Source organism: Pyricularia oryzae, chromosome 4 (assembly GCF_000002495.2).
Source record: "Pyricularia oryzae 70-15 chromosome 4, whole genome shotgun sequence".
In the NCBI taxonomy this organism is placed as follows: Eukaryota; Fungi; Ascomycota; class Sordariomycetes; order Magnaporthales; family Pyriculariaceae; genus Pyricularia; species Pyricularia oryzae.
In genome coordinates this window covers 2,434,373-2,455,412 of record NC_017851.1, presented here as the reverse complement: position 1 = coordinate 2,455,412, position 21,040 = coordinate 2,434,373, and the positions used below count along the sequence as shown (strand labels likewise).

Sequence of the window (21,040 nt, the reverse complement as noted above, 5' to 3'; positions counted from 1 at the left end):
AAAAAATATCCAGTGCTCTCTAGTTTGGGTGCACATGTAGCTGCTGGCGCGACATAGAGAACTACAAGTGCCATCCACTTGCTGTTGGCTGCCATGGAGACCTCACCTCCTAAACGTCGGAAGCTTTCGCAGTCCGCTGATGCAACAATGCTCGGCTCTGCCACTCTCGAAGCGGCCGCTAGTTCGGCAGGCATGTACCGACCCAGTACTTTTATCCTAGAGACTGAGGAGCTGCTCAAAGAAGTAAAGGTAGACTCTTCAAAGTCGCTCGCAGGCATTGAAGAGCTGCTGCATCAAGTGAAGAGTGGTGTTGAAGCTCTTCAAGGCCACGAACCAGTTCCAGTAAGCAAATTTTCCCTGCTGTCTCGCAGTTACGCAAGCAACGAAGCTGACCCACCTGTTCTCCCTCATCAGATACACGATGCCGTCCGCAAGTTTGAAAATAAGCATGGCATTGCCATTCCTTTCCCTGAGCCACGTCCAAGTCAAGATTCGCCCTACAAGCTCTCCTTGGAGACACCTTCGACATTTAACGTTGTGGGGAGCTATGTACTCAAAACCATGGTCAAGTCCCAGGGTGATCTAGCCGTCGACATGATCGTTGAAATGCCTAAGTCTATGTTCCAGGAGAAGGACTTTTTGAACTTGCGGTACTTCTACAAAAGGTCATACTTCTTGGCGCATGTTGCGGCAGCAGTGCGCAAGGCCCTGCCTGACCTTGAGATTTCCTTTGAGTATATGCACGAAAACCCCCTCGCGCCCATTCTCTGTGTACAGAAGATATCCGTCAAGGAAGGGACTAAGAAGCGGGAATCAAATGGCTCGACAAGTCGCTCGACTGGAGGGCCCAAGGTCAGGGTGATCCCATGCGCCCCTGCCGACCTGTTCCCAAAGAACAAGCTCACTTCCACGAGCAATTGCATTCGTTCTTCAGCTGCCGACGACAAAAAGGAGACACAACCACCGACACCATTTTACAATCATACCGTCAAGTCTGACAGCCTATATTTTGCGTATTTCAAGACCCTTCTACAGACCAAGAAGTCATCTCCTGCATTCCTGGACGCTTGTATCCTTGGACGCGTGTGGCTTCACCAGAGGGGGTTCAGCGGGTCACTTTCACGTGGTGGCTTCGGACACTTTGAGTGGGCACTGCTGTTGACTCTGCTCATGCAGGGTGGCGGTGGGCGCAAGGGCGAAGCAGCTCTGTCTTCGTCACTGAGCAGCCACCAACTGTTCAAGGCGACAATGCAGTTTCTGGCGAAATCAGACTTCACCAGCTGCAGCAACAGACCTGTAATACTGGGAAAGCCTAGCGATGATATCTTGGTCGACGGCATACGCGAGCCTGGTCCTGTGCTCTATGATGCGACCAGACAACACAACTTTGCATTCAAGATGAGCCCTTGGTCGGCATCACTTCTCAGAAAACACGCGAAGTGGACGCTGGATCTTTTGAATGATAGCACTGTGGATCAATTCTCGCCGACATTCATCATGAAAGCGGACATACCGCTACAAGTCTTCGACTTGGTGGTCAGGGTACCATGTCCTGATTCTGTGAAATCCGCAGGTTCTGGAACTCGAGGAACGACGTTCGAATTCGCAAATCGCGTGTACAAGATTATCAACAAAGCACTGAGCGAGCGTAGCCAGCTTGTGCATGTTCAAATCCCAGAGCAGCCCCACTGGTCTATATCGGAGCCAGCGGCTCGACAGAAAACTGGTGAGCTTCTAGTTGGGGTCATATTCAACCCTGCTGAGATGGCTCGCACCGTCGATCACGGGCCATCTGCCGAGGATAAAGTCGAGGCGAGAAAGTTCCGGCAGTTCTGGGGTGAACGATCGGAGCTGCGACGCTTCAAAGACGGCACTATCCAAGAGACACTTATCTGGAAGCAGACCACCTCTTTTGGTGTCTGCGAAGAGATCATTGCTTATATTCTTAATCTGCATCTTAAGATACATCACGATGAACTTGAGTTCCACGGGAATGGTTTTACGTCTCTCATTCACGCGAAGCCCACAGATTCAATGGCCTACTCTGCCGCCGTGCAGGCTTTTGCTGACCTCGAGAGAGAAATACGGGGCCTTGAAAACTTGCCACTTCAAGTGAGACAAGTGGCTCCAGCGGCGGCAGAACTTCGCTCAGCCTCACTGAAGCCACCGCAATTGGACTCTCCTCGGGGGTCATATAGGCCAATGGACATTGTGATATACTTTGAGGCCTCTGGGAAATGGCCCGACAACATTGCTGCAATTCAGAGGACAAAGGTTGCATTTTTACTCAAGATTGGCAGTATGCTTGAGTCGGCAAACTCGAGCATTACCACTCATGTTGGGCTTGAAGACGCCGTGCATGAGCACCAAAATCTTGCATTTTTGGATATCGTCTACGACGAAGGTGCAGTGTTTCGTCTACGAGTTCAGAGCGACCTTGAGGAGAGTCTTCTTGAAAGGCAAACCAGGGATAAGACACTCGACCAACATGTGCGCGCCGAAAGCTCGAATCACCTTGCTACTTTCAGACGCCAATACACCCACCTACCGATGCTGAACAGAACAGTTTCTACCCTCTGCACGCGTTTCCCTGCCCTCTCTTCAACTATTCGCCTAGCAAAGCATTGGTTCAACTCGCACAAACTAAGCAATCACATACTACCGGAAGCGGTTGAGCTGATGGTTCTTCACGCGTTCCTTAACCCAGCACCCTGGCAGACACCCACAAGCGCCACCACTGGGCTACTTCGAACACTGCTTCTACTTTCCAAATGGGACTGGCGAAACGACCCTCTGGTCGTCGACCCCTCTGCAGATATGGGTAGCGAGGAGCGGAAAGCCGTTGCTACCAGGCTCACGGCATGGAGGCAGACGCTGGATCCTGCCATGAACCGCACCGTTCTGGTTATTGCTACACCTTCTGATGCCACCGGCACCGCCTTTACCACCGTGAACGGTCAACCATTCCCAAGTCGTGTAGCTGCTTCCCGAATGACGGCCCTCGCACGCTCAGCATGTCGGCTTGTTCGCGAAGAGGGGGTGGGGTTGGAGCCTCGCATGTTATTTGTGCCCTCTACCGCCGAATACGACATTTTGGTGCGGCTTGATGGCTCTGTGGTCAAGAAGGTCGCATCACTTAAAGACGGCACTGCGTCAAAGTCAAAATTCAAGAACCTGGACCCATCCATGGCGCAAGGTCGCGTGCCACTAGCCAGTGATCCTGTTGACACTCTGCTGGAAAGATTGTCTGACGTTTATGGCTCAACTCTGGTGTTCTTTTACGGTGGGTCTCAGGATGTTGTCATCGGCGGTTTGTGGAATCCTATGCTGGCGAGGCGGTCGTTCCGTGTCAACTTGCCGTGCTCGTTCAAGCCAGTCGCACAGTCAAAATCAACGGGTGGAAACAAACCAGGAGATGGCGAGGATATGGAAAGTAGTGATGATGAGGGCGATGATCTAGTTGAGGTTAACCGAGACGCTATTTTGTCCGAAATAGCGCGGATAGGAGGCGACCTGATTGAGAGCATCGAAGTGAAGAAAAGAGGCTAGCTGATATCTACTTGATCAATTTGAAATCTACATTTGAACAGTTCAGAATCAGTCGTGTCACCCTTGATGCGCTTGGAAAGAAACAAAAACAAGAAAAAAACTCAATGTAAACCTCTGAGCAGACGGCGTTAACATCTCTTCACTCCATCCTCTCACTTTGGAAAGACCTGGTTATTCCACTATGGAACCTAAAGAAAGTTCAAGCCTCCGAAAGAAACGGAAGGAGAACAAAATGATCGGATCGATGATCCAGTTGTGGCATAGCACCATCCATCAAATTGCAGTTGCATGATAACGTGTCTTTTTCTTTTTCTGTTCTCTTTTTTTTTTTTTTTTTTTTTTTTTGTCAATAACTTTGATTTCTTAGGTCCTCCGTACCTGTCTATGTAGGTACCTACCTAGCTAGCTGTTAGCTACACTGGATGGCTCATACTTGCAAAACCAGGCTATGAATATTGAAAGCCAGGTATTTCAAATGGCTTTTGCACAAGATCTTACGCGAGACGTGGTTAATCGTCAAGATCGGCTCGCTAAAACGATTTTGGTTTTGAAACTGGATCATGCTTCATTATGAATAAAGTAGCTCTGCAGGCTAAAGTAATGACTCCATTTTCTTCTTGGTCATCTCGAGAACCGTCTCGATACTCTGATCCAGTCCTTGTTTTGACAACAGTGAGACGACCCAAGACAGTGTCTTTCCAGCAAGTTCGGACTTGCGGTCCGTTGCTTCTAAGCCTTTCGTAAGCCTTCCCAACGATTCTCTCAGAGCCCTCGGGAAATCAGCAGTTGTAAAATCTTGAACTGGGAGCAGAGGCTGGCGGATGTAACAATCCCAAGTGGCGGGATGCCTTTCAAAGGATTTCATCATCGTGTCCAAGACGTGTTGTATCAGGTCTGCACATGGTTCAACTGTGAATATGAAACGAGAAAACATGTTGAAGAAGGCTTCCGCAGAGGTAGCCTCGAAGAACTTTTGCTTGGTCGCAATGTCGAAAATGGCGCGTGGTATTGCGCCTCCCAGGGCGGGGCTCTTTTCCAGTTTCTCGACCGCTTCTTCGTCGACAAGCTTGGGCGCTTGTTGCCTCTCCAGTGCCTTTGCAGCAGCCATTTCTCTGTCGGGTATCATGTTTCCGTCGTCATCATCGTCGGACTCGTCGCTGTCGTCCTTGAGCTTGATCTGGTCACTGTCGTCGGCCGACTGCTCCTTCCGGAGAGCCGCCAGCGCCTTCTTGCCCTTGCCCCTACTCTCAACCTTGGCCAGCCACTCCATCTCGACGCGGGCATACTCGACCCAGATGAAGACGCTCTTGGTGCAGAAGCGACAGCCGCGCAGGAAGTAGGCCCTCGCGCCGTCCATGTCCCCGTTAGCGGCGGAGCGCCTCCCAACCAGGGTCCAGAGTTCGGCGTCCTGGGGGTGCAGCCTGAGGGCGCGGGTGGCCACGCGCCTCCAGCGCTTGGCGGCCCCTTGCTGGGAGAGGTGCTCGAGGTAGCTCCGCCACATGTGGACGGAGCCCGGGTCGCGGTTCACGCCGCGCTCGTGGATCTGGCCCAGGCGCCCGACGCCGGCATGCTGGTGCGTCAGCTGCCGTATGCCCAGCCGGGCGCAGCGCCGGGCGCGGAGGGTTTCGAGGCCGCGCTCCCAGTCGGCGTATGCGAGGAAGTCTGGGGCTTTGGAACCGGGCGCAAGGATTCGGTGCTCAAAGTCGGTTCGTTTGCGGACCAAGTTGCGGATCTCGTCCTGTTGTTTCAGAAAAAAAGATCAGTTAGAAGATTCTGGTTCAATACTGCAGCGAGTGCTAACGTCCGCCAGCCATCTTTTGTGGTAACCAAGCCATTGGCCTAGTCACAACATCAAGGTAACAAACAAAAAGGCGGGGAGGGGGGGGGAGTGAAGTGATGGTCGACTAACCCTGGTGAAAATCTCCTTGTCCTCAAACTCGCGCAGCTGAGGCACGGCCTGCTCCAGGAAGAAGCGCGCTTTGTCTGCCACTCCGGCCATTGTTTTGCAAGTCTGTCAATCTCCCCAAAATTTCCGTTGACAGAGGAAGAGTGAGCATGCAGTTGACGATCGCTTCTTACTAGCTCTGGGCATGGGAGCGATTTCCGCTGTCTTGCAACTTTTTTAGTGGGGCTCATTCTTATCGGCACTCCATTGTCTGCTTATCAACGCCAGTAAAGGGTTCGTTGGCCCCACTGGTCTCCTGTAGTGTCGCTGATCTTCTGTAAAACCTTGTTTGCGATGAAGACCGGAAGTAACAGAAGAAATCTTACCGAAAATCATAAACCGTGTCACTTGTAATATTACTTGTCTTTATTTGAACAGCCCTGATACACGCGAGGGCTAAAATCGCCCTGCAAACTTTGACTTTTGTACTTAATTAGCCCTCGCGTGTATGTGATTAGGCTCACCCGAATCAATCATTTCTATCAACCAAGTACGCACCCTACAGCAATATACAACTTCCAGTTCCAATGAATACATGAAAAGATGCAATATTTTCCTTTTGAAGTTGCCCGCTAAGTAAGTCGGCACAGTCATACAATGGCTTAAAGCCTCTGATACGACATCACGTACTCCAGACTCTTCAAGAACCACTCTCCATTGACCATCTTGTATACGTCATGGTACTGACCACCGGAGATGCTGTGGCCATACTTGGACTCGGTACTGAGGCCGGAATGGGCGATCATGACAAACACGGCCCTGACCTCGTCATCGCTGATGCGCTCGAACGAGCCGCTGTCCACTAGGTGGACTGTCTGCAGCGGCCCCAATAGTGTTTTGAAAAAGGCCACCACATCGTCGCGGCTGTCGAACTTGTACGGCTGGCTCGAGTCTTGGCCCTCAAGCACGTTGGTCACGATTCTGCCGTCGGCGTGCTTGTAGACCATGGTGGCATCGGGCAGGGCGATGCGTTCAAAATCGGCCCAGGTTTTGGTGTCCACGGCCTGGCAGTAGAGCTGCTTCTTGCCACGGATGGCCTCCATGACTTCGATCGAGACGGAGGTGTTTGGCGCGGGCGTCATGCTGAGCAACTTTTGTACTGATGTGCCTTGGTTTTTGTTTATGTCTTTTTTTTCTTTTTCTTTTTGCCCCCTTTCTTTTCTTGACCGACTGAAGAACCAAATTAAACGCTTTGGTAGCAGTTTTGGTGCAGCAAGTGCTCTACATATAGTCAACCTGTGGAAGGCGCGTAGGGTTGAAGTACTCTTACAAGTCTGGCAAGGGAGTGCCTAGGTGGGTGAAGCCATGGCCTGATGGACAACCGCATTTACATGCAAGGGAGAGGTTGAATTAGTGATCAACCATATTTACCTGCAAGGGAGGGTCTTTGTTATTGACGAACAATACCTTCTTTTGCGTCGTACCGATTGACCTCCACTACAACAAGTCTTGGGTGGAGTCTTGGCTGCTGCGAGGACTTGACAAAGAGTTTTACATGGATTTACTATTCATACTTCGCGTATTTGGTGACGAGGTTGTGATGGGCCACGTTTACCTGCAAAGGAGAGGTTGTGTCATTGATCAACAATACTATTACTTCGTATTGATTAATCACTCTACTAGAAAAGCATTGTGTCGAGTCTTGGCAGCTGCAAGGATCCCATAATGAAGGAGTCAAGGGAGTGTTATATGGCTCTATGATTCATACCCGCACATTCATTCGATGGATGAAGTTCCCGCCTTGCTGCTTCATCTTCAAGCTGCCCCGTCGAACACTTTCTCATAAGGCGGGGAAATAGCCCGACCCGCCTGTCATTATCGGTCGAGCTACTCTAACGGAGCGATATGCCAGTGTTGTGGATTGTTCCTTTTGAAAAGAAATATGTATTTTTAAACCCTACCACTACTTGATGCAGTGCCGAGTTTTATGAGCTCCTCCCTGTTCCGACTTTCTTTTGGGGGGGGGGGGGGGGGGGAATCTACCAAGTAAGCACTTCGTCCACGAAACAACAAGAAATCACCGCTACTTGCTCGTTAACATCAGTTGACATCGTTCATCACAGGCTTAGTCTTGGGGTCACTCTGAACACGATCGTCAACATCGACCCTCTTGTCCGACAGGTCATCGCTCGGAGTTCTAGTGCCATCGACCTCACCACTGTCGACTGGTTTGCTCTCCTGCATGTCGTCAACGCCATCAATGTTCCTGTCAACTCCGGCCTCCGTCGCGCCGCGTGCAGCATCCTCCGGCGACGTGCCCAGCGTAACGCCAGGCGCATAAGGCAGGATGCCCTCGTTGCGGCGCTGCTCTGGGATGAAGACGTCAAACCACCGGGGGAGGAGGAAGCCGAGGAGGACTACCGCGATGATACAGTGGGATATGGCAAAACCAAGAATCTCGAGGGGATCCTGCATCCTCGAGGTGAATTTGGGGTATCCGAGCGAGAAGACGATGAGCAGGATCGGCGCCGAGATGTACTTGAGTACCGGTGCCCAGAAGAAGGGGATGGCCCAGTTGTTGCCTTGCGCGACTGTGACGTTCAGATCACGACGGAGTTGGTTTCCCTGTTGTTGTGTCAGCACAGGGGGATGAGGGAGGCGAGCGAGAAGCCGTGTCCAGAACACAGAACCATGACTTACAGAGTAGAAGGCCAGCCACCACAACTTGTTGAGCAGAGGATTACCGCCCCAGAACCTGGGGGCCGGTACCGAGGGTGTCCTCGCCATGAAGACACACAACAAGAGGGCGGCAATGAAAATACCGAATCCCGCGCCAGCGCCAGCCTCGGGAGACACGTGATGTGCGATAATCAGACCCAGGACAAACGCCAGCGCGTAGCCGCCGTTGAAGATGGCGAATGCCGGCAGGCCTACCTGTCCCGTAACATCGCGGAAACGGTAAACGGTAGTGGACACCACAGACTCGAGGGCGACGATGCCCACCAAAGACAGATCGCTGATCCAGGCGTCAACCGCGTTGAGCAGATCTCTGCCAAAGTGAGTGCAGTACATGAGCGAAAGAAGAAACGAGACGATGATGATGACGGTCGAGACAGCGACGCGTGAAACCCGCTTTGAAATCCCCGTATCCATGACCAGGGTCACCAGCGACTCGAGCATGGCAAAGCAAGAGCTGAACCCGAGCACCATGATTGTGATGAAGAAAATCACGGCCCAAAAGTTGCTCCCGGGCATCTGCACAAAGGCGGCAGGTAAAGTGATGAAGGCCAGGTTGTACGTCCCAAGTACTTCACCACTGTCTGGCCGAATTCCGAGATAGCCAACAATGCCGAAGACAGCAAAACCTGCTGAGACCTCGATGGCCGAATTGCTACAAGCAATGATGAGTGCGTCCTGCACTGCGTTGGAAAACTTTTGGTTATACGAAGCATATGAGGTGTAATAACCCATGCCTAGTTATTTTGAAGTACATCAAATGGTCAACGAGAACTCTAGAAAGCAGGCAAAGCAAGAAAGGCTGACTATGGCGCGTTGGGGGTGGGAACATACCTGCGCCAATGGAGAAGAATATGTGACTCGCAGCAGCCTGCCAAATGGCGGGTCGCCCAAGCTTATCGCCATGCCACTCGGCCACATAGAGCTTGATGCCCTCGACTGCATTCTCCATGGATGCACCGCGACCAAGGAGAATGATGATCATCACGATCGGCATCCCCATGGTAAAGTAAACCACGCGGCCCGTCATTCCAACACCGCTGAACATGCAGAGCCAGACTACAAACCAGGTGAAGGCGCTCCACCCGACAATCTCGCCTACCATCCCCATCTCTGGGTATGAGGTGTAGCTAGTCACGGAGCCGTCGACAATCTCTCCTGGGATGCCCGACACGGCTTGGACGACTTGATTGTCGAAGAAGTCCTGGCTGTCTTCAGCCCACGGAAGTGGGTTGGAGAATGAATGTCGGAAATAGATCATGACCCAGGCCAGGATGGGAACAAAGTAGTTGCAGACTATGTAGCCGTTCATGACGAGAGCAAGCCCGAGGCCTTTGGTCCGGCGTGATATGTGGTCGTATGCGACGAGGCATCCGCCGCGGTAGGCCTGGCCGATGGCCACCTCAAGAATGACTACAGGGATAGCCAGAAGGAAGACTGCCATGAAATATGGTATGAACCATTGTCTGTGGGCGGTTGAAAACTATCAGCAAGGGCTTTCTTGCTGGCGGGTAGGCATTTCTATACAAGTTCTTTTGCCAGCACCAAAAAACTTACAATCCATTGTTTTGGAAGGCAATCGACGGGAATCGCAAGAGGTTTCCCAGACCAACAGTACCTCCCATGCAGGCGAGGACGAAGGCCGCTGTTTGAAGAAAAAACAGGACAAATCAGCACATCGAACGTCCATCTACCAACTACAGACATCAAGTTGGGATGGCTGTGAAACTCACTTCTCGAAGGCCAGTTATCCCGCCCATCATCACCCTTTTCGGCTTCAGGAGCAAAGGCGCGATATGCCTTTCTCCAGAAGCTATTTGCTTTGTTGTCGTCGGACATGTTGTTGGTCACGCTACAGCTCGTCTAGGTAAAGACCCTGGGAGACTAAAGGAAGGGAGGAGGGTGAGGTGTGCAGGAAGGGGGTCTTGGGGAAACGCCACGAGGGCTGGGCCGCAGAAGCCATCTTAAAAGGGTCCGTAGAGAACATCTCTTCGGTAAAAGGCGAAAAAAAAGCACACACACACACACACACACACACACACACACATACCCACCCAATACATACAAGAAATGGTGGGAAAGGGGATGATCAGGAGATTTCTTGGCCCATGCTAGACATCTCCGCATGGGTTTGGCATCGCTTGCTTGGGAGGCGGAATGACTCGGGGATTTTTGCGGGTATGCATATTGCTCGGCAAGTCCAACTGTGCGGATGAGGTGTGCCCAGCCAAAATCCTGTCGGTTTATGGCACATAGCGCTAGAGCGTGGGGTCGCCTATTGCCGCCAAACATTGAAAGGGCTGATAGGAACGCCGTCCAATTACACGAATTGCTGACTTACAGGCTGGGCAAAGTGGATTATAGGGTCCTTTTGGGGGACCCAAGACTTCTTACGCCGGGGTGGCATCAGGTTTGGACAAGCCGACTTTGCCGCGTTTCCAACGCTCAGGTTCGCCCCGGTCACGCGACCCCAGAGAATAACGTTAACAACTGTTTTCCAAGTAATTTGTTGGGCTCCTGATAGATTACATCTTGCTGCAAGACGATAGGAGGTGCCGGGATTCGGCTCTGCGTTGTAATGTTAGTGGGCATCATCAAGCCCTCTGTTCTCGTCCTGCTCCCTTCATTTCTATCGGTTGCGGGTCCATCCTTCTACCATACTTGTTGCGTCCCTACTTGTTCTTGGCACCTTTTTGATGCCCAGACCCTGCAAGCCGCTCTGCGCAATGACGCACCACCGTCCAAAGCCAAGCCCGCTTGTTGCTTTGCGGGAATTCGTCTAAGCCAATACCAACCTGTACGTCTGCACCTGGAACGGCCCAATGTCAACCTCGAAACCGTGGCCGTCTTCAGCCAATGGCACAACATCCCCATCATCTTCCAATATGTTGGTCTTTACAACCTTGGCCAGGTTCCAAAGCGAGCGCACCGTCCCGACGCCGCGTCCTCCCAGGCTGTCAAAAACCCGCACAATCACCGACTTCTGACCCTGGGGTCGCGCCGGCAGGTCGCCAATGCTGATATCAGCGTCGTCCTCACCCCGCTTGACGGCGTCCAGCACGAGGTTCTTGTCGCCGGTCAGGGTCAAAATTTGCGTGGAGAGCTTGGAAAGCACCGAGTCGGCACCGGATCCGACCACGCGTAGAGGGTTGTTGAAGTTGAACGACGCCCGAACGGTATCCGGTCCGAGAGGGCCGACGTGAGGCATGATGGCCCAGCGGATCGAGTGCTTGCCCATGTCGGCCGTGTCATCGGGTGCTTTCGGTGACCGCAGGAGCGAAAGACGCATCACGTTTCCAGCAGTTGAGAATCCGTACTTGCTGTCGTTTAGGATGGATACGCCGTATCCGTGCTCCGAAAGGTCGGCGTATTTGTGCGAGCACACCTCAAACTTGGCCATGTCCCAACTGAATAGAGAGAAAAATCGATGGAGAGATCAGTACAGAAACAGCCTTGTAGGGCTGGGTATGTATGGGTCTAACTTACGAAGTGTTGTAGTGGGTCGGCCTGCGGATAACACCGTATTGGGTGTCGTACGACGCTTCATGATGGCGAATATCCACGGGGAACTCAACCTTGAGGAACTTCATGTTCTCATGCCAGTCGACCTCGGCAGAGAATTCGACGTACGGGAGATAGCCTTCGTCAGGGAGAGATGCTGATAGCGAGATTGTCGTATTGATGGAGCTCACGTCGCTGATCTTCATGTCTGTTGCTACACTGACGCGGTGCGGGCCATCTTCGACGATGGTTGTTGTCGCCGTGCCATTACCAGGCAGCTCTTGTCGCGTCTCCAGATGGAACACCTCGACGTCCCAAGCTTGCCAGTACACCGGTTTGTCATCGTAGATTGCATACTGGTTCGCCTTGCCTGCAAGGACCTCGCGTTTGGCCCTCTTGTCGTAGAGCGATGTGAGGCAACCCTTTTCCACGGTGACGGTGAAAGCTTCATTCTCTAGCACGAACACACCTGAGGACGACTCCTTCACCGTCACAGCTTTTTGGCTTTCAGACTCCTCAAATTCCTCGGTGGAAAGAAGCACGCCGCTGCCGCGTGCAACAACATCTTTCCCAGCCTTGGTCTTGACGAGCTCAGCGCGAGGCCATGGCAGTGTGTTTAAGGCAAGCCGGCTGTTGTCAAACTCCTGGGACAAGCCAAGAGTCGCGTAGATGGTTTGCAAAAGCCCGGTTGCACTCTCGAACACCTTGGCATATACCTTGTCCGAATCGTCGTAGCACATTTTTATCGCCGTGCCAGGGAGGCAGTCGTGGAACTGGCACAGCAGCACACCCTCCCACATCTCTCGGAGCTCCTTTGTCGGGTACTTGTAGCTTTCGGGGCTCTCGATCGATGCGAGGGTTGCCAGAAGCTCGATATCCCTGAGCAAGAACTCTGCTTGCCGGTTCTTCAGCTTTGTGTTTGCCTGGGTCGTGTAAACACCCCTGTGGAGCTCAAAATAGAGGTCACCATGCCAAGTGGGCAAGGTGTGTGCTTTCGGCATGAGCTGGTCAAAGAACTGGTCAACTGTTTTCCCGAGGTGCACTCGCGGGAGCATGCCGGTGGTGTCGGAGAGGCCCCTGAGTCTTCGGAGTCGTTCAATCTGCTCCCAGGTGGGACCACCACCGCCATCTCCTTTGCCAAACTAAATTTTAAACCAGTCAGCGATGCCGTTTAGCTGCTATGTGCTTTCTTGGATATACGCTTACCAGGATAAGAGAAGTGCGGTCCTTGTCCAATGTCCTGTGCTCGACCACGCTACGCTTGATCTCTGCAAATGTTCCGTTTGCGCAGTAAGTCTTTGCCGGCGGCATATGGCAAAGCACCTGGCTGCCGTCGAGCGAGACCCTGTGATTTCAGAGAAATGATTTTAGTGGTGCTCATAATTCTTTTTTTCTTCTTTTTTGTTTGAGCTGCATTTCAGTGTGAGCTTACCAGTTAAAAGTAGTATGTGGAAAGTCGTTCACGCTGTTGAAACAGAGCTTTTGGGTAACGAAACGATCCATTCCAGCTTGCCTACACAGCTGCGGTATTTGGGGACTTTGTCCAAAGGTATCGGGTAGAAAGCTTGTGGTTGACCTGGCGCCAAAATTGCTTTCGAAAAACCGCTGACCATAAAGGAATTGTCTAACCAGAGACTCGCCGCTGGGCATATTGGTGTCGTGCTCAACCCAGCTGCCGCCAATCGGATGGAATTGGCCAGAAGCTACCTTGGCTTTAACCCTCTCGAAGACATAGGGGTACATCTCTTTTAGCCAAGCAAACTGTATCACGACGATTAGCCACTGGTCAGTCGTGGTTGAAAGGAGTCAAGATGTCATGCGGTAAGAGAACCTACCTGTTGCGCCTGGGAGCATGCAAAGTTCAGCTCCGGGTAACGGTCCATCAGATCGCACTGGTTGGACCAGGACCTAGCAACCTTGCGCTTCGTCTCCTCCCAGGGCCATAGCCAGCATGTATCAATGTGACAATGGCCAACCGCAAAGACGTCCGGACTCCTACTGGAGTCGGCGTACACAGCTTCCGAGTCGACATTTGGGCCCAGGTATCCTGCAGCAATCTTGCGCGCCGCGGTGATGGAGCTCTTGTCGCCCAGCTTGAAAGTGTCAATAATCTGGCTTGCCACCGTAAGGGCCTCGCGCTGCTCCCAAGAGTTCTCGGGGAATTCCATGGCAGCATCGGATATGATGGAATAGTCGAACAGCAGCCGGCGAGCGTCTAGGTATACAGACACTAGCTCCGAGGTTGCCAAGGCGAATTTCTTATCCGGGTCCGGGGGCTGGATCGAGTCGCCTCCCGGGTTGTTCTTAAAGATGGGAGCACCCGGTCCGTTGCCAAACATGCCATTGCACGCCATCTCGATGTAAATTGTATGCTGCGCCCCATCCCGAAACGCGTCTGGAATGATCCACTCCACCCTCTCTTTGCGGCCCGTGAGACCTTGCAGAGGGTTGCCATCGGCCGTCCACACGGTACCCTCATTGTTGCAGTCCCAGTGCAGTTCGACCTGCTCGGCAGTCTGCATTTCAGCCGGTAGTGTTATTTCCACCTTGAACCAGTGAGTAGACCACGAGGGCCCGAACGATTCCCCGATCTGAGTCGGGCGGAACTCGTTCGATGGGCTGGTCGCCTCGGCAAAAGTTGGGCGCGTCAGTCCCGGCGCGCTCCAGACGGACATACTGAGGTGTGGCGGCTCCGAGACTTTCTGGTCATAAAGCATGCTGTGTTGTTTTTATGACAGGATGAGTAACTACCTGGCCTTTTGGTTCGTTTCATCAAGGTATCATCACTTACGCAAGCAGGTTGAACTTTTCCCATTGGCCTGGTCCAGAAAAGTTCGGGAGTCGCTTCTGATAGAGATGGTTGATGCGTTTCCCTACCGGCACATCGGCACGTAGGGGGTATGCCCGGCTGATGGAGGCGCCATCGCCGTGACCACCGCCATGGCCGCCAGTACACATTTTATGAATATTCCCAAACACCACTGTCCAATGTGACAAAAGTGATTAGTGAACAACGGATTGATGGATCAGAGCATGAGACCTACAGGGCTGTTAAAGAGACTGGACAGTTGGTTGTGTTTAACAGATGAGAAAATCACGCCTAAACCATTCATTCTATCCTCCGGGTCCGGGGAGCCAAGATCGGGGCCAGTATCTGGGCACATGTTATTAACTGCCTCGGGGGACTATCCGGCCGAGTTTGTCGGTATTGCCCCTTTTTTTCGTAATCTCCCCCGCAGCCCCCGCAAACCAGGGAGTCCATCTCTGGGACTCTGGAGCCGTTGCTGTTGACCATTTTGACTTGGGATTTGTAGCCTCCACTAATCTTCGACCCAGCGGAAAGTCGGTGTAAGCAGAAACCATCAGCCGCTACCCTGATTGCTTGAGGATGGGTGTCATGCACGGCAAGACCAAGCAACTCATGTTTGCAAGACAAAGAAGAGTATTATCCGGTGTCCCACGCCGTTGACCCCTTCGGAGAATGTCCTATTTGGTAGTAGATTATACCAACTAGTGGATCTACGGGTGATCAGGAGGCTAGAAATTCGTTATTTCTGCTGCTCAAAAGACGAGTTTCGTTCCCGCTCGTTTCCCAGAAAGTATTCCTTTACCACATGGACAGCCCCAGTAGATAGGCTCCGGAAGATGCTCACCCCGCACGTACTTGCGGGGTTGATGTCAAGGTGGATTTGAGAATTTGGGGAAATCCTGGGGGGTCCTGATAGCGGGTCAACTTCTGTTTCGTCAAACAGGTTCAGATGGGCGGTTGGCACAACCCATCCGGCTTCCAAGTGTCGGAAAGATGTTATCGAATTGAGCATCCACGTAAGACCTCGAGCTTCCAGTGGCTTTCGACATCATCTTGACTGGAGCAGAGAGCGGTTAGACGTCACAAAGCTAGGTGCAGACGAGAGAGTGAGAGAGTGTTGAAGGAAACCGCACTGACGACTAGACTAGGAGCTCCAGCGTGGGGTCAATAGTTTGTGGGGATGGCCCACAGTGCGAAATGGTGGGGGTGGGCACCAAACATATGGGCACATTACGAGGTACAACAGTGGTTGCCCTGGTAAGTGAGTGAACCTTGCTAAATCACTTGGCCCAGTGGGACCGCCCCTACACTATTACAACTTTGGACAGGATGTGCTTCAAAGTCAAGTAGTTACATCCACCACTAGGTTTATGGGGTTGCTCCCTGCGACTATACTGATTCTAGCTTGAATAGGAGTAAATGGGGCACTGCATTGACAACAGTACATCGGGTTTCCCCCGATGCCGAGCCCGTTCTCTTGTTGCTGGGTCCGACTCACGGAGCCGCATTCAACCGTGACCATGGGCCTGAAATCATCACCCTATACAAACATTAGAAGGCAAACCCACTCTTAAAACATGCTCCTTCAGAAGAAAGAACATTCACAGAGCAGCAATGGCCAGTAATGACCTGGTAACTTTTGCGGGCGATGGACCTGCAGAACTGGTGGACCTCGCCCAGGCCACCATCTTCATCCACGCTGACGACTTTCCGGGCGTGCACATCGCCGCCAGAAACCTTGCCCAGGATTTTGCGCGTGTGACCGGCAGTGACCCGCGACCGATTGTCTTGCTTAAAGGGAATGCAGACTCTACTGATATCGAAAAGGTGGACAATGGCATCATCATTGGTAGCTTACAGAGAAACCCCTTGCTCCAAAGCCTGAAAGGATACGAGCTTGCTTCTTTAGACACGGGGCGGGTGCTGGGAAAGTGGGAGTCCTTTACAACTGCTGTTCTCCAAAAGCCGTTTCCATGGTGTAAGAGGGCTTTGGCGATCGCCGGAAGTGACAAAAGAGGTGCCATCTTCGGAACATACACGCTATCGGAACAGATCGGTGTGTCACCGTGAGTGAACATCGTCAGCCGGTTGCCTGCATAAGGGTGTCAATGTGAAGGTATATCTGACTGATAGGCGATTCATCAAAGATGGTACTACTGGGCTGATGTGCCACCCAAGCATCGTGCTTCTATTCATGCTCTCCCTGTCAACACTTACCAAGGAGAACCAAGCGTCAAGTATCGGGGAATCTTTATCAATGACGAAGCCCCCGCCCTCACAGGCTGGGTTCTCGAAAACTTTGGTAGCTATGGCCCGGAATTCTACAAGAAGGTCTACGAACTGCTGCTACGCCTCAAGGTATGTCAAATGACCGTGTTTGTCTTTGGTCAGTTGCAGTTTAACAGCATTAACCACAACGGCAGGCAAACTTTATGTGGCCAGCCATGTGGCCTGGATATCCAAATCCGGGAGCCATATTTTTCACCGACGATGCAGAAAACGCGAGGATCGCAGACGAGTACGGCATAGCTGTTTCCACCTCGCATCACGAGCCGATGCAAAGAGCTACCAGCGAGTGGTTCGCTGATAACCCTGATGGCAGCTGGAACTGGCTGACCAATCGTGAGAAGATAACCGACTTCTTCAGGGAGGGAGCTAGCAGGGCCAAAGGACTAGAATCTTATTTCACCCTGGGAATGCGTGGGGAATATGACAAGGGGATGAAGGCAGACGACCCGGCTGCTGTCGTACGTGACGTACTCAAGACGCAGAGAGGAATCTTCAAGGATGTATATGGGAGAGAAGATGCTGTGCCACGTAAGTCACTACTCAGGAAAGACGTTCTACTCTCGAGACGGTCTCATCAGCATCACTAACTTTTTACATTTCTTTTCACTACAGAGTTACTTGCTCTATACAAGGAAGTGCAAGAGCAATACGATAGTGGTCGTCTTGAGGTACCTGATGATGTGACACTTCTCTTTGCAGATGACAACTTTGGGACAATCAGGAGACTGCCAACTGGGGATGAGGTCAAAAGAAGCGGCGGGGCAGGGGTAAGGCTGACTGCTTAGTTCTCATGAGAGCTCTTGCGCGAAGCTAACGAGCGTGTACACCTCAGATATACTATCACTTCGAGTATGTTGGTGTACCCAGAAGCTACAAGTGGATCAACAGCAATTCGTTGGTAAGCCAAGATCTGCACTGCCAGTATCACCAGTCTCTTAATCAAGAAGTGACTTCGCTAACAGCCACGGCGACTTAGGGCAAGACGTGGCACCAGCTAAGGGAGGCTCACCGGAGAAAAGCAAACAGGATCTGGGTCTTCAATGTTGGCGACATCAAGCCTATTGAGGTGCCTCTGACTTTTGCCATGAAGCTTGCTTGGAACATCAACTCAGTGAAGCCCGACGACTTTCAGACGGCGTTTTACAAGAGTACTGCTGAATCTTATTTCAGCGATTACCTCCTCGCATACGACATTGGCGCAAACTGGCAGGCATACGATCGACTTGCTAGCTTGCGCAGACATGAGCATATTGAGGCCTCAACATTTTCCTTACTCCATTACAACGAAGCAAGCGAAATCGTCAAGCGCTGGAAAAATCTTCTTACCGACGCAGAGAAGATATACGCCCAGTGCAGCGAAGCAGAGAAGCCGGCAGTATTCGAGCTGGTCCTTCATCCGGCTAAGGCTTCCTACATTTTCACTCAGCTACAGATAACGCTAGCGCGTAACCAGATGTTTGCAAGGCAAAGGCGCAACACAACGAACTCGGTCGCTCGCAGAGTGCTGAAGCTCTTTGACGCCGACTTTGATCTCTCGGAAGAGTTCCACCACAGCCTTTTACAAGGGAAATGGAACCACATCATGTGTCAAGCTCACATGGGATATGGGGATACATGGCACGCCCCTTCCCGCGATATGATCTCGGGACTCTGCTACGTTCAAACCAGACAAAACTCGAATGCCATTGTGGGGCAGATGGGAGTTGCGATAGAGGGTCATGAGGGCGTGAGGCCAGGGAGGATCAATGAAGAGTCTGAGCGTACGCACCCGAGCCGGAGGGATCTGGTGCCGGGCCTTACGCTTTCGCCTATGAGCCGCTACGGGCCTGCCAGCCGATGGTTTGACATCTTCACCCGAGGCACACAAGTAATTCATTGGAAGGCAAGCTCACCTCACTCGTGGATCACACTTTCCCAGACAACTGGCACATTGAATCCCAAGTCGGAGGATCCGGATGAAGATGCTCACGTTGAGATATCCATCAATTGGGATGAGGTTCCTGATGACTTCAGGTCCGAGGTCCTCGTTGATATCCGCTCAGAAGAAGGTGATTTTGAGCAGGTGCACCTCCCTGTTGACGGCCGACGTTTGCCAAGCTCCTATTCCGACGGTTTTGTCGAGGCTGAGGGCATCATTTCCATACCTGCACCATGTGTCCAGGGACCTTTACCGTCAGGCTACAAAGTCCTTCCCGAGATTGGCAGAGGGTTAGAAGGCTCAGTGGCCCAACTCGAAGCTCTTGACGCCGACTCAATGCTTGTGCAATGCCTGCAATACAAGACTTATGTCTTTACAGACCTGATTGCGGCAGACACAAACGTAGCAGTTTTGGCTTTGTATTTCAACATGACACTCGATATTGATCCCACAAACCCCATGAGCTTCAAATTTCAGGTTGACGATGGTCAGACTCATACTCATACGTTACTTCCGTCACAAGACCAAAAAGGCCAGTCAGGCAATGGGCTTCCCGACGGCTGGTTCCATGCCGTGCAGGACTGCGTCTGGCTGCGCAAGTACACCATCAACGCTGCTACTCTCACCCCTGGGGAACACACCATACGCCTTTGGTTGGCACACAGCAATTTGGTACTAGAAAAGATTGTGATTGACTTTGGCGGGATGAAGCCCAGCTATCTCGGTCCTCCTGCGAGCATGTATATCGACTAGTCTAGTCTAGAACATGGTAGATGCGCTATTGGTCGTACCTTATTTTGCCTTTCAGCATTACCAGTCCCCTTTGCATTTCTATACGCTTAGCTACATTGCGAGTAGAAAGGAGGCGACACGTCCTTGCATGTTGAACCGGCCTATGAATTGGAGAAACGAGTTGGTCAGCTAGGGTTGAACGAATACACCCACACGATGAGAAAGGTTTATTGTTTCACTTACGGCACATGTAGTGCAGCCCGTGTAGCCCTGACCGCCACACTGCTGGTACTTGGCAACCGTGCACCCACTACCACCGCCGCCGCCGCCCCCACCGCCCCCACCCGCCGGGCTCGACGGCTGCGGCGTGCTGGGCGCGGTGCCGACCGGGCTGCTGCCGACCTTACAGGTGCTCTCGCAGCCGGCGCAGGCGCTGCCGGCCGCCTTGGTGGTCCCGCCACTGTACACGGCCGGGCCGGGCATGCTGTAGCCCGACATGGCCGAGTGAATGTTGACTAGGATGCCCGGGTGGTTCTGAGCAAAGGCGCCGGGGAAGCGCACGGTGGCAGGGCTGGCGGACCCGGAGCCCGCGACGGTGATTTGGTAGCACGTGATGTAGAACTGGCCACCGCCCGAGGATCCGGCGGCGTGGAGGGCGAGCGCCTCGGCGCGGAGCAGGTAGTCTCCCGAGGCGATGTCGGAGGGGATCTTGACGTTCATCTTGCCGCAGCAGCTGTTGTGACGGGGTTGTTAGATAGCCTCTTTGACACTCCGGGGGCTTTGGACGCATTCAAGGTTGTTCTACGACAGCCGAGGGGCGCATAATGAGATAGGGGGAGAGAAACGAAGAAAAGAAATAAGACTTACGTGTTGAGGTCCTTGGTTCCCCAGTAGTCATCATCGCCTGACCCGCTGCCGGACTTCTTGGCCCACGAGTCCTCAAAGATCTTGAACCACCCACCGGAGCCGTCGCTGGTTGCGGCGTTGTCGACCTTGCTTAGGTAGACGGCCACGGGGCCGTAGTGGGCTCCGCCGATAGCCTCGTTGCTGCACGACCGGTCGCCGTTCTGCTGGTGCATCTCGACCGTGACCGTCGAGCCGGCGTTGACGGCACACTTGCGGCCGACGGGGCCGGAGTTGGCGTTGCATCGAATGTCGTTGGACGCGACGTTTGTCACGGGCGAGTTGGACAGCGGGAGACGCGCGCATTGCGATCCGTGGATTGCGAAATTACTGTTAGATTTGGTTTCATCTTTCCACCTCTCTGATACTTAAGTTTCGAGATGGACGGTTCTGAATCGTTCATAAAGAAAGACCGAGACTTATCATGTCAACTCCATCGACCCAAAGCTGCTGGAAGGTGGCATGGCCCAGCACCTCTCTCGCGGCCAAGGCTGCCATAACTGAGAAAACGTATGACTTCATGATGGGGAAGGGAACACTACGCGCTGCTGTTGAAGGTGGTGTGTGCAAAAGACCAAGTATAAGCATACCAACCACCCTGGGCAGCTCTGGCAGTCTTATATAAGAGGCATCGAGCACCGCCGACATGCGCGATACCGTGACTCGTTTTTTGTTGGCGCATCTAGACCTTCAAACCAAGGCCGAGCCCCTAGTCTAT

At 52.6% G+C, this 21,040-nt stretch overlaps 8 protein-coding genes across 8 annotated transcripts; 3 read left to right on the top strand and 5 right to left on the bottom strand.

Annotated features, from left to right (window-relative positions):
* Window positions 1-18: 18 nt before the first annotated feature.
* Window positions 19-3,639, top strand: MGG_03270 (uncharacterized protein). The gene is made up of 2 exons (XM_003716648.1): window positions 19-342; window positions 415-3,639. The coding sequence occupies exons 1-2, from the start codon at window positions 94-96 to the stop codon at window positions 3,547-3,549; spliced, it is 3,384 nt and encodes a 1,127-aa protein (XP_003716696.1). The 5' UTR covers window positions 19-93; the 3' UTR covers window positions 3,550-3,639.
* Window positions 3,448-5,648, bottom strand: MGG_03271 (uncharacterized protein). Its single transcript, XM_003716647.1, has 2 exons — window positions 5,459-5,648; window positions 3,448-5,287 (listed from the first exon to the last, which is right to left on the bottom strand). The coding sequence occupies exons 1-2, from the start codon at window positions 5,546-5,548 to the stop codon at window positions 4,142-4,144; spliced, it is 1,236 nt and encodes a 411-aa protein (XP_003716695.1). The 5' UTR covers window positions 5,549-5,648; the 3' UTR covers window positions 3,448-4,141.
* A 448-nt stretch (window positions 5,649-6,096) lies between these two features.
* MGG_03272 (uncharacterized protein) lies at window positions 6,097-7,247 on the bottom strand (the record flags this gene model as incomplete). Its single annotated transcript, XM_003716646.1, has 3 exons — window positions 6,097-6,593; window positions 6,902-6,971; window positions 7,203-7,247. The coding sequence occupies 3 exons, from the start codon at window positions 7,245-7,247 to the stop codon at window positions 6,097-6,099; spliced, it is 612 nt and encodes a 203-aa protein (XP_003716694.1).
* A 214-nt stretch (window positions 7,248-7,461) lies between these two features.
* MGG_12737 (creatine transporter) lies at window positions 7,462-10,038 on the bottom strand. Its single transcript, XM_003716645.1, has 5 exons — window positions 9,904-10,038; window positions 9,728-9,815; window positions 9,005-9,636; window positions 8,135-8,907; window positions 7,462-8,059 (listed from the first exon to the last, which is right to left on the bottom strand). The coding sequence occupies exons 1-5, from the start codon at window positions 10,007-10,009 to the stop codon at window positions 7,535-7,537; spliced, it is 2,124 nt and encodes a 707-aa protein (XP_003716693.1). The 5' UTR covers window positions 10,010-10,038; the 3' UTR covers window positions 7,462-7,534.
* A 773-nt stretch (window positions 10,039-10,811) lies between these two features.
* On the bottom strand, window positions 10,812-14,629 carry MGG_12735 (alpha-mannosidase; the record flags this gene model as incomplete). The annotated part of the gene is made up of 6 exons (XM_003716644.1): window positions 10,812-11,577; window positions 11,657-12,813; window positions 12,878-13,016; window positions 13,104-13,432; window positions 13,507-14,389; window positions 14,463-14,629. 6 exons carry the CDS (start codon window positions 14,627-14,629, stop codon window positions 10,950-10,952), a joined length of 3,303 nt encoding a protein of 1,100 aa, XP_003716692.1. The 3' UTR covers window positions 10,812-10,949.
* A 439-nt stretch (window positions 14,630-15,068) lies between these two features.
* Window positions 15,069-15,830, top strand: MGG_17124 (uncharacterized protein; the record flags this gene model as incomplete). The annotated part of the gene is made up of 3 exons (XM_003716643.1): window positions 15,069-15,094; window positions 15,638-15,737; window positions 15,774-15,830. 3 exons carry the CDS (start codon window positions 15,069-15,071, stop codon window positions 15,828-15,830), a joined length of 183 nt encoding a protein of 60 aa, XP_003716691.1.
* Window positions 15,831-16,094: 264 nt separating this feature from the next.
* Window positions 16,095-19,440, top strand: MGG_03274 (uncharacterized protein; the record flags this gene model as incomplete). The annotated part of the gene is made up of 6 exons (XM_003716642.1): window positions 16,095-16,546; window positions 16,628-16,838; window positions 16,904-17,297; window positions 17,382-17,536; window positions 17,602-17,667; window positions 17,746-19,440. 6 exons carry the CDS (start codon window positions 16,095-16,097, stop codon window positions 19,438-19,440), a joined length of 2,973 nt encoding a protein of 990 aa, XP_003716690.1.
* Window positions 19,441-19,526: 86 nt separating this feature from the next.
* MGG_12733 (uncharacterized protein) lies at window positions 19,527-21,026 on the bottom strand (the record flags this gene model as incomplete). The annotated part of the gene is made up of 4 exons (XM_003716641.1): window positions 20,913-21,026; window positions 20,287-20,652; window positions 19,663-20,152; window positions 19,527-19,580 (listed from the first exon to the last, which is right to left on the bottom strand). The coding sequence occupies exons 1-4, from the start codon at window positions 21,002-21,004 to the stop codon at window positions 19,527-19,529; spliced, it is 1,002 nt and encodes a 333-aa protein (XP_003716689.1). The 5' UTR covers window positions 21,005-21,026.
* Between the last annotated feature and the right edge of the window lie 14 nt (window positions 21,027-21,040).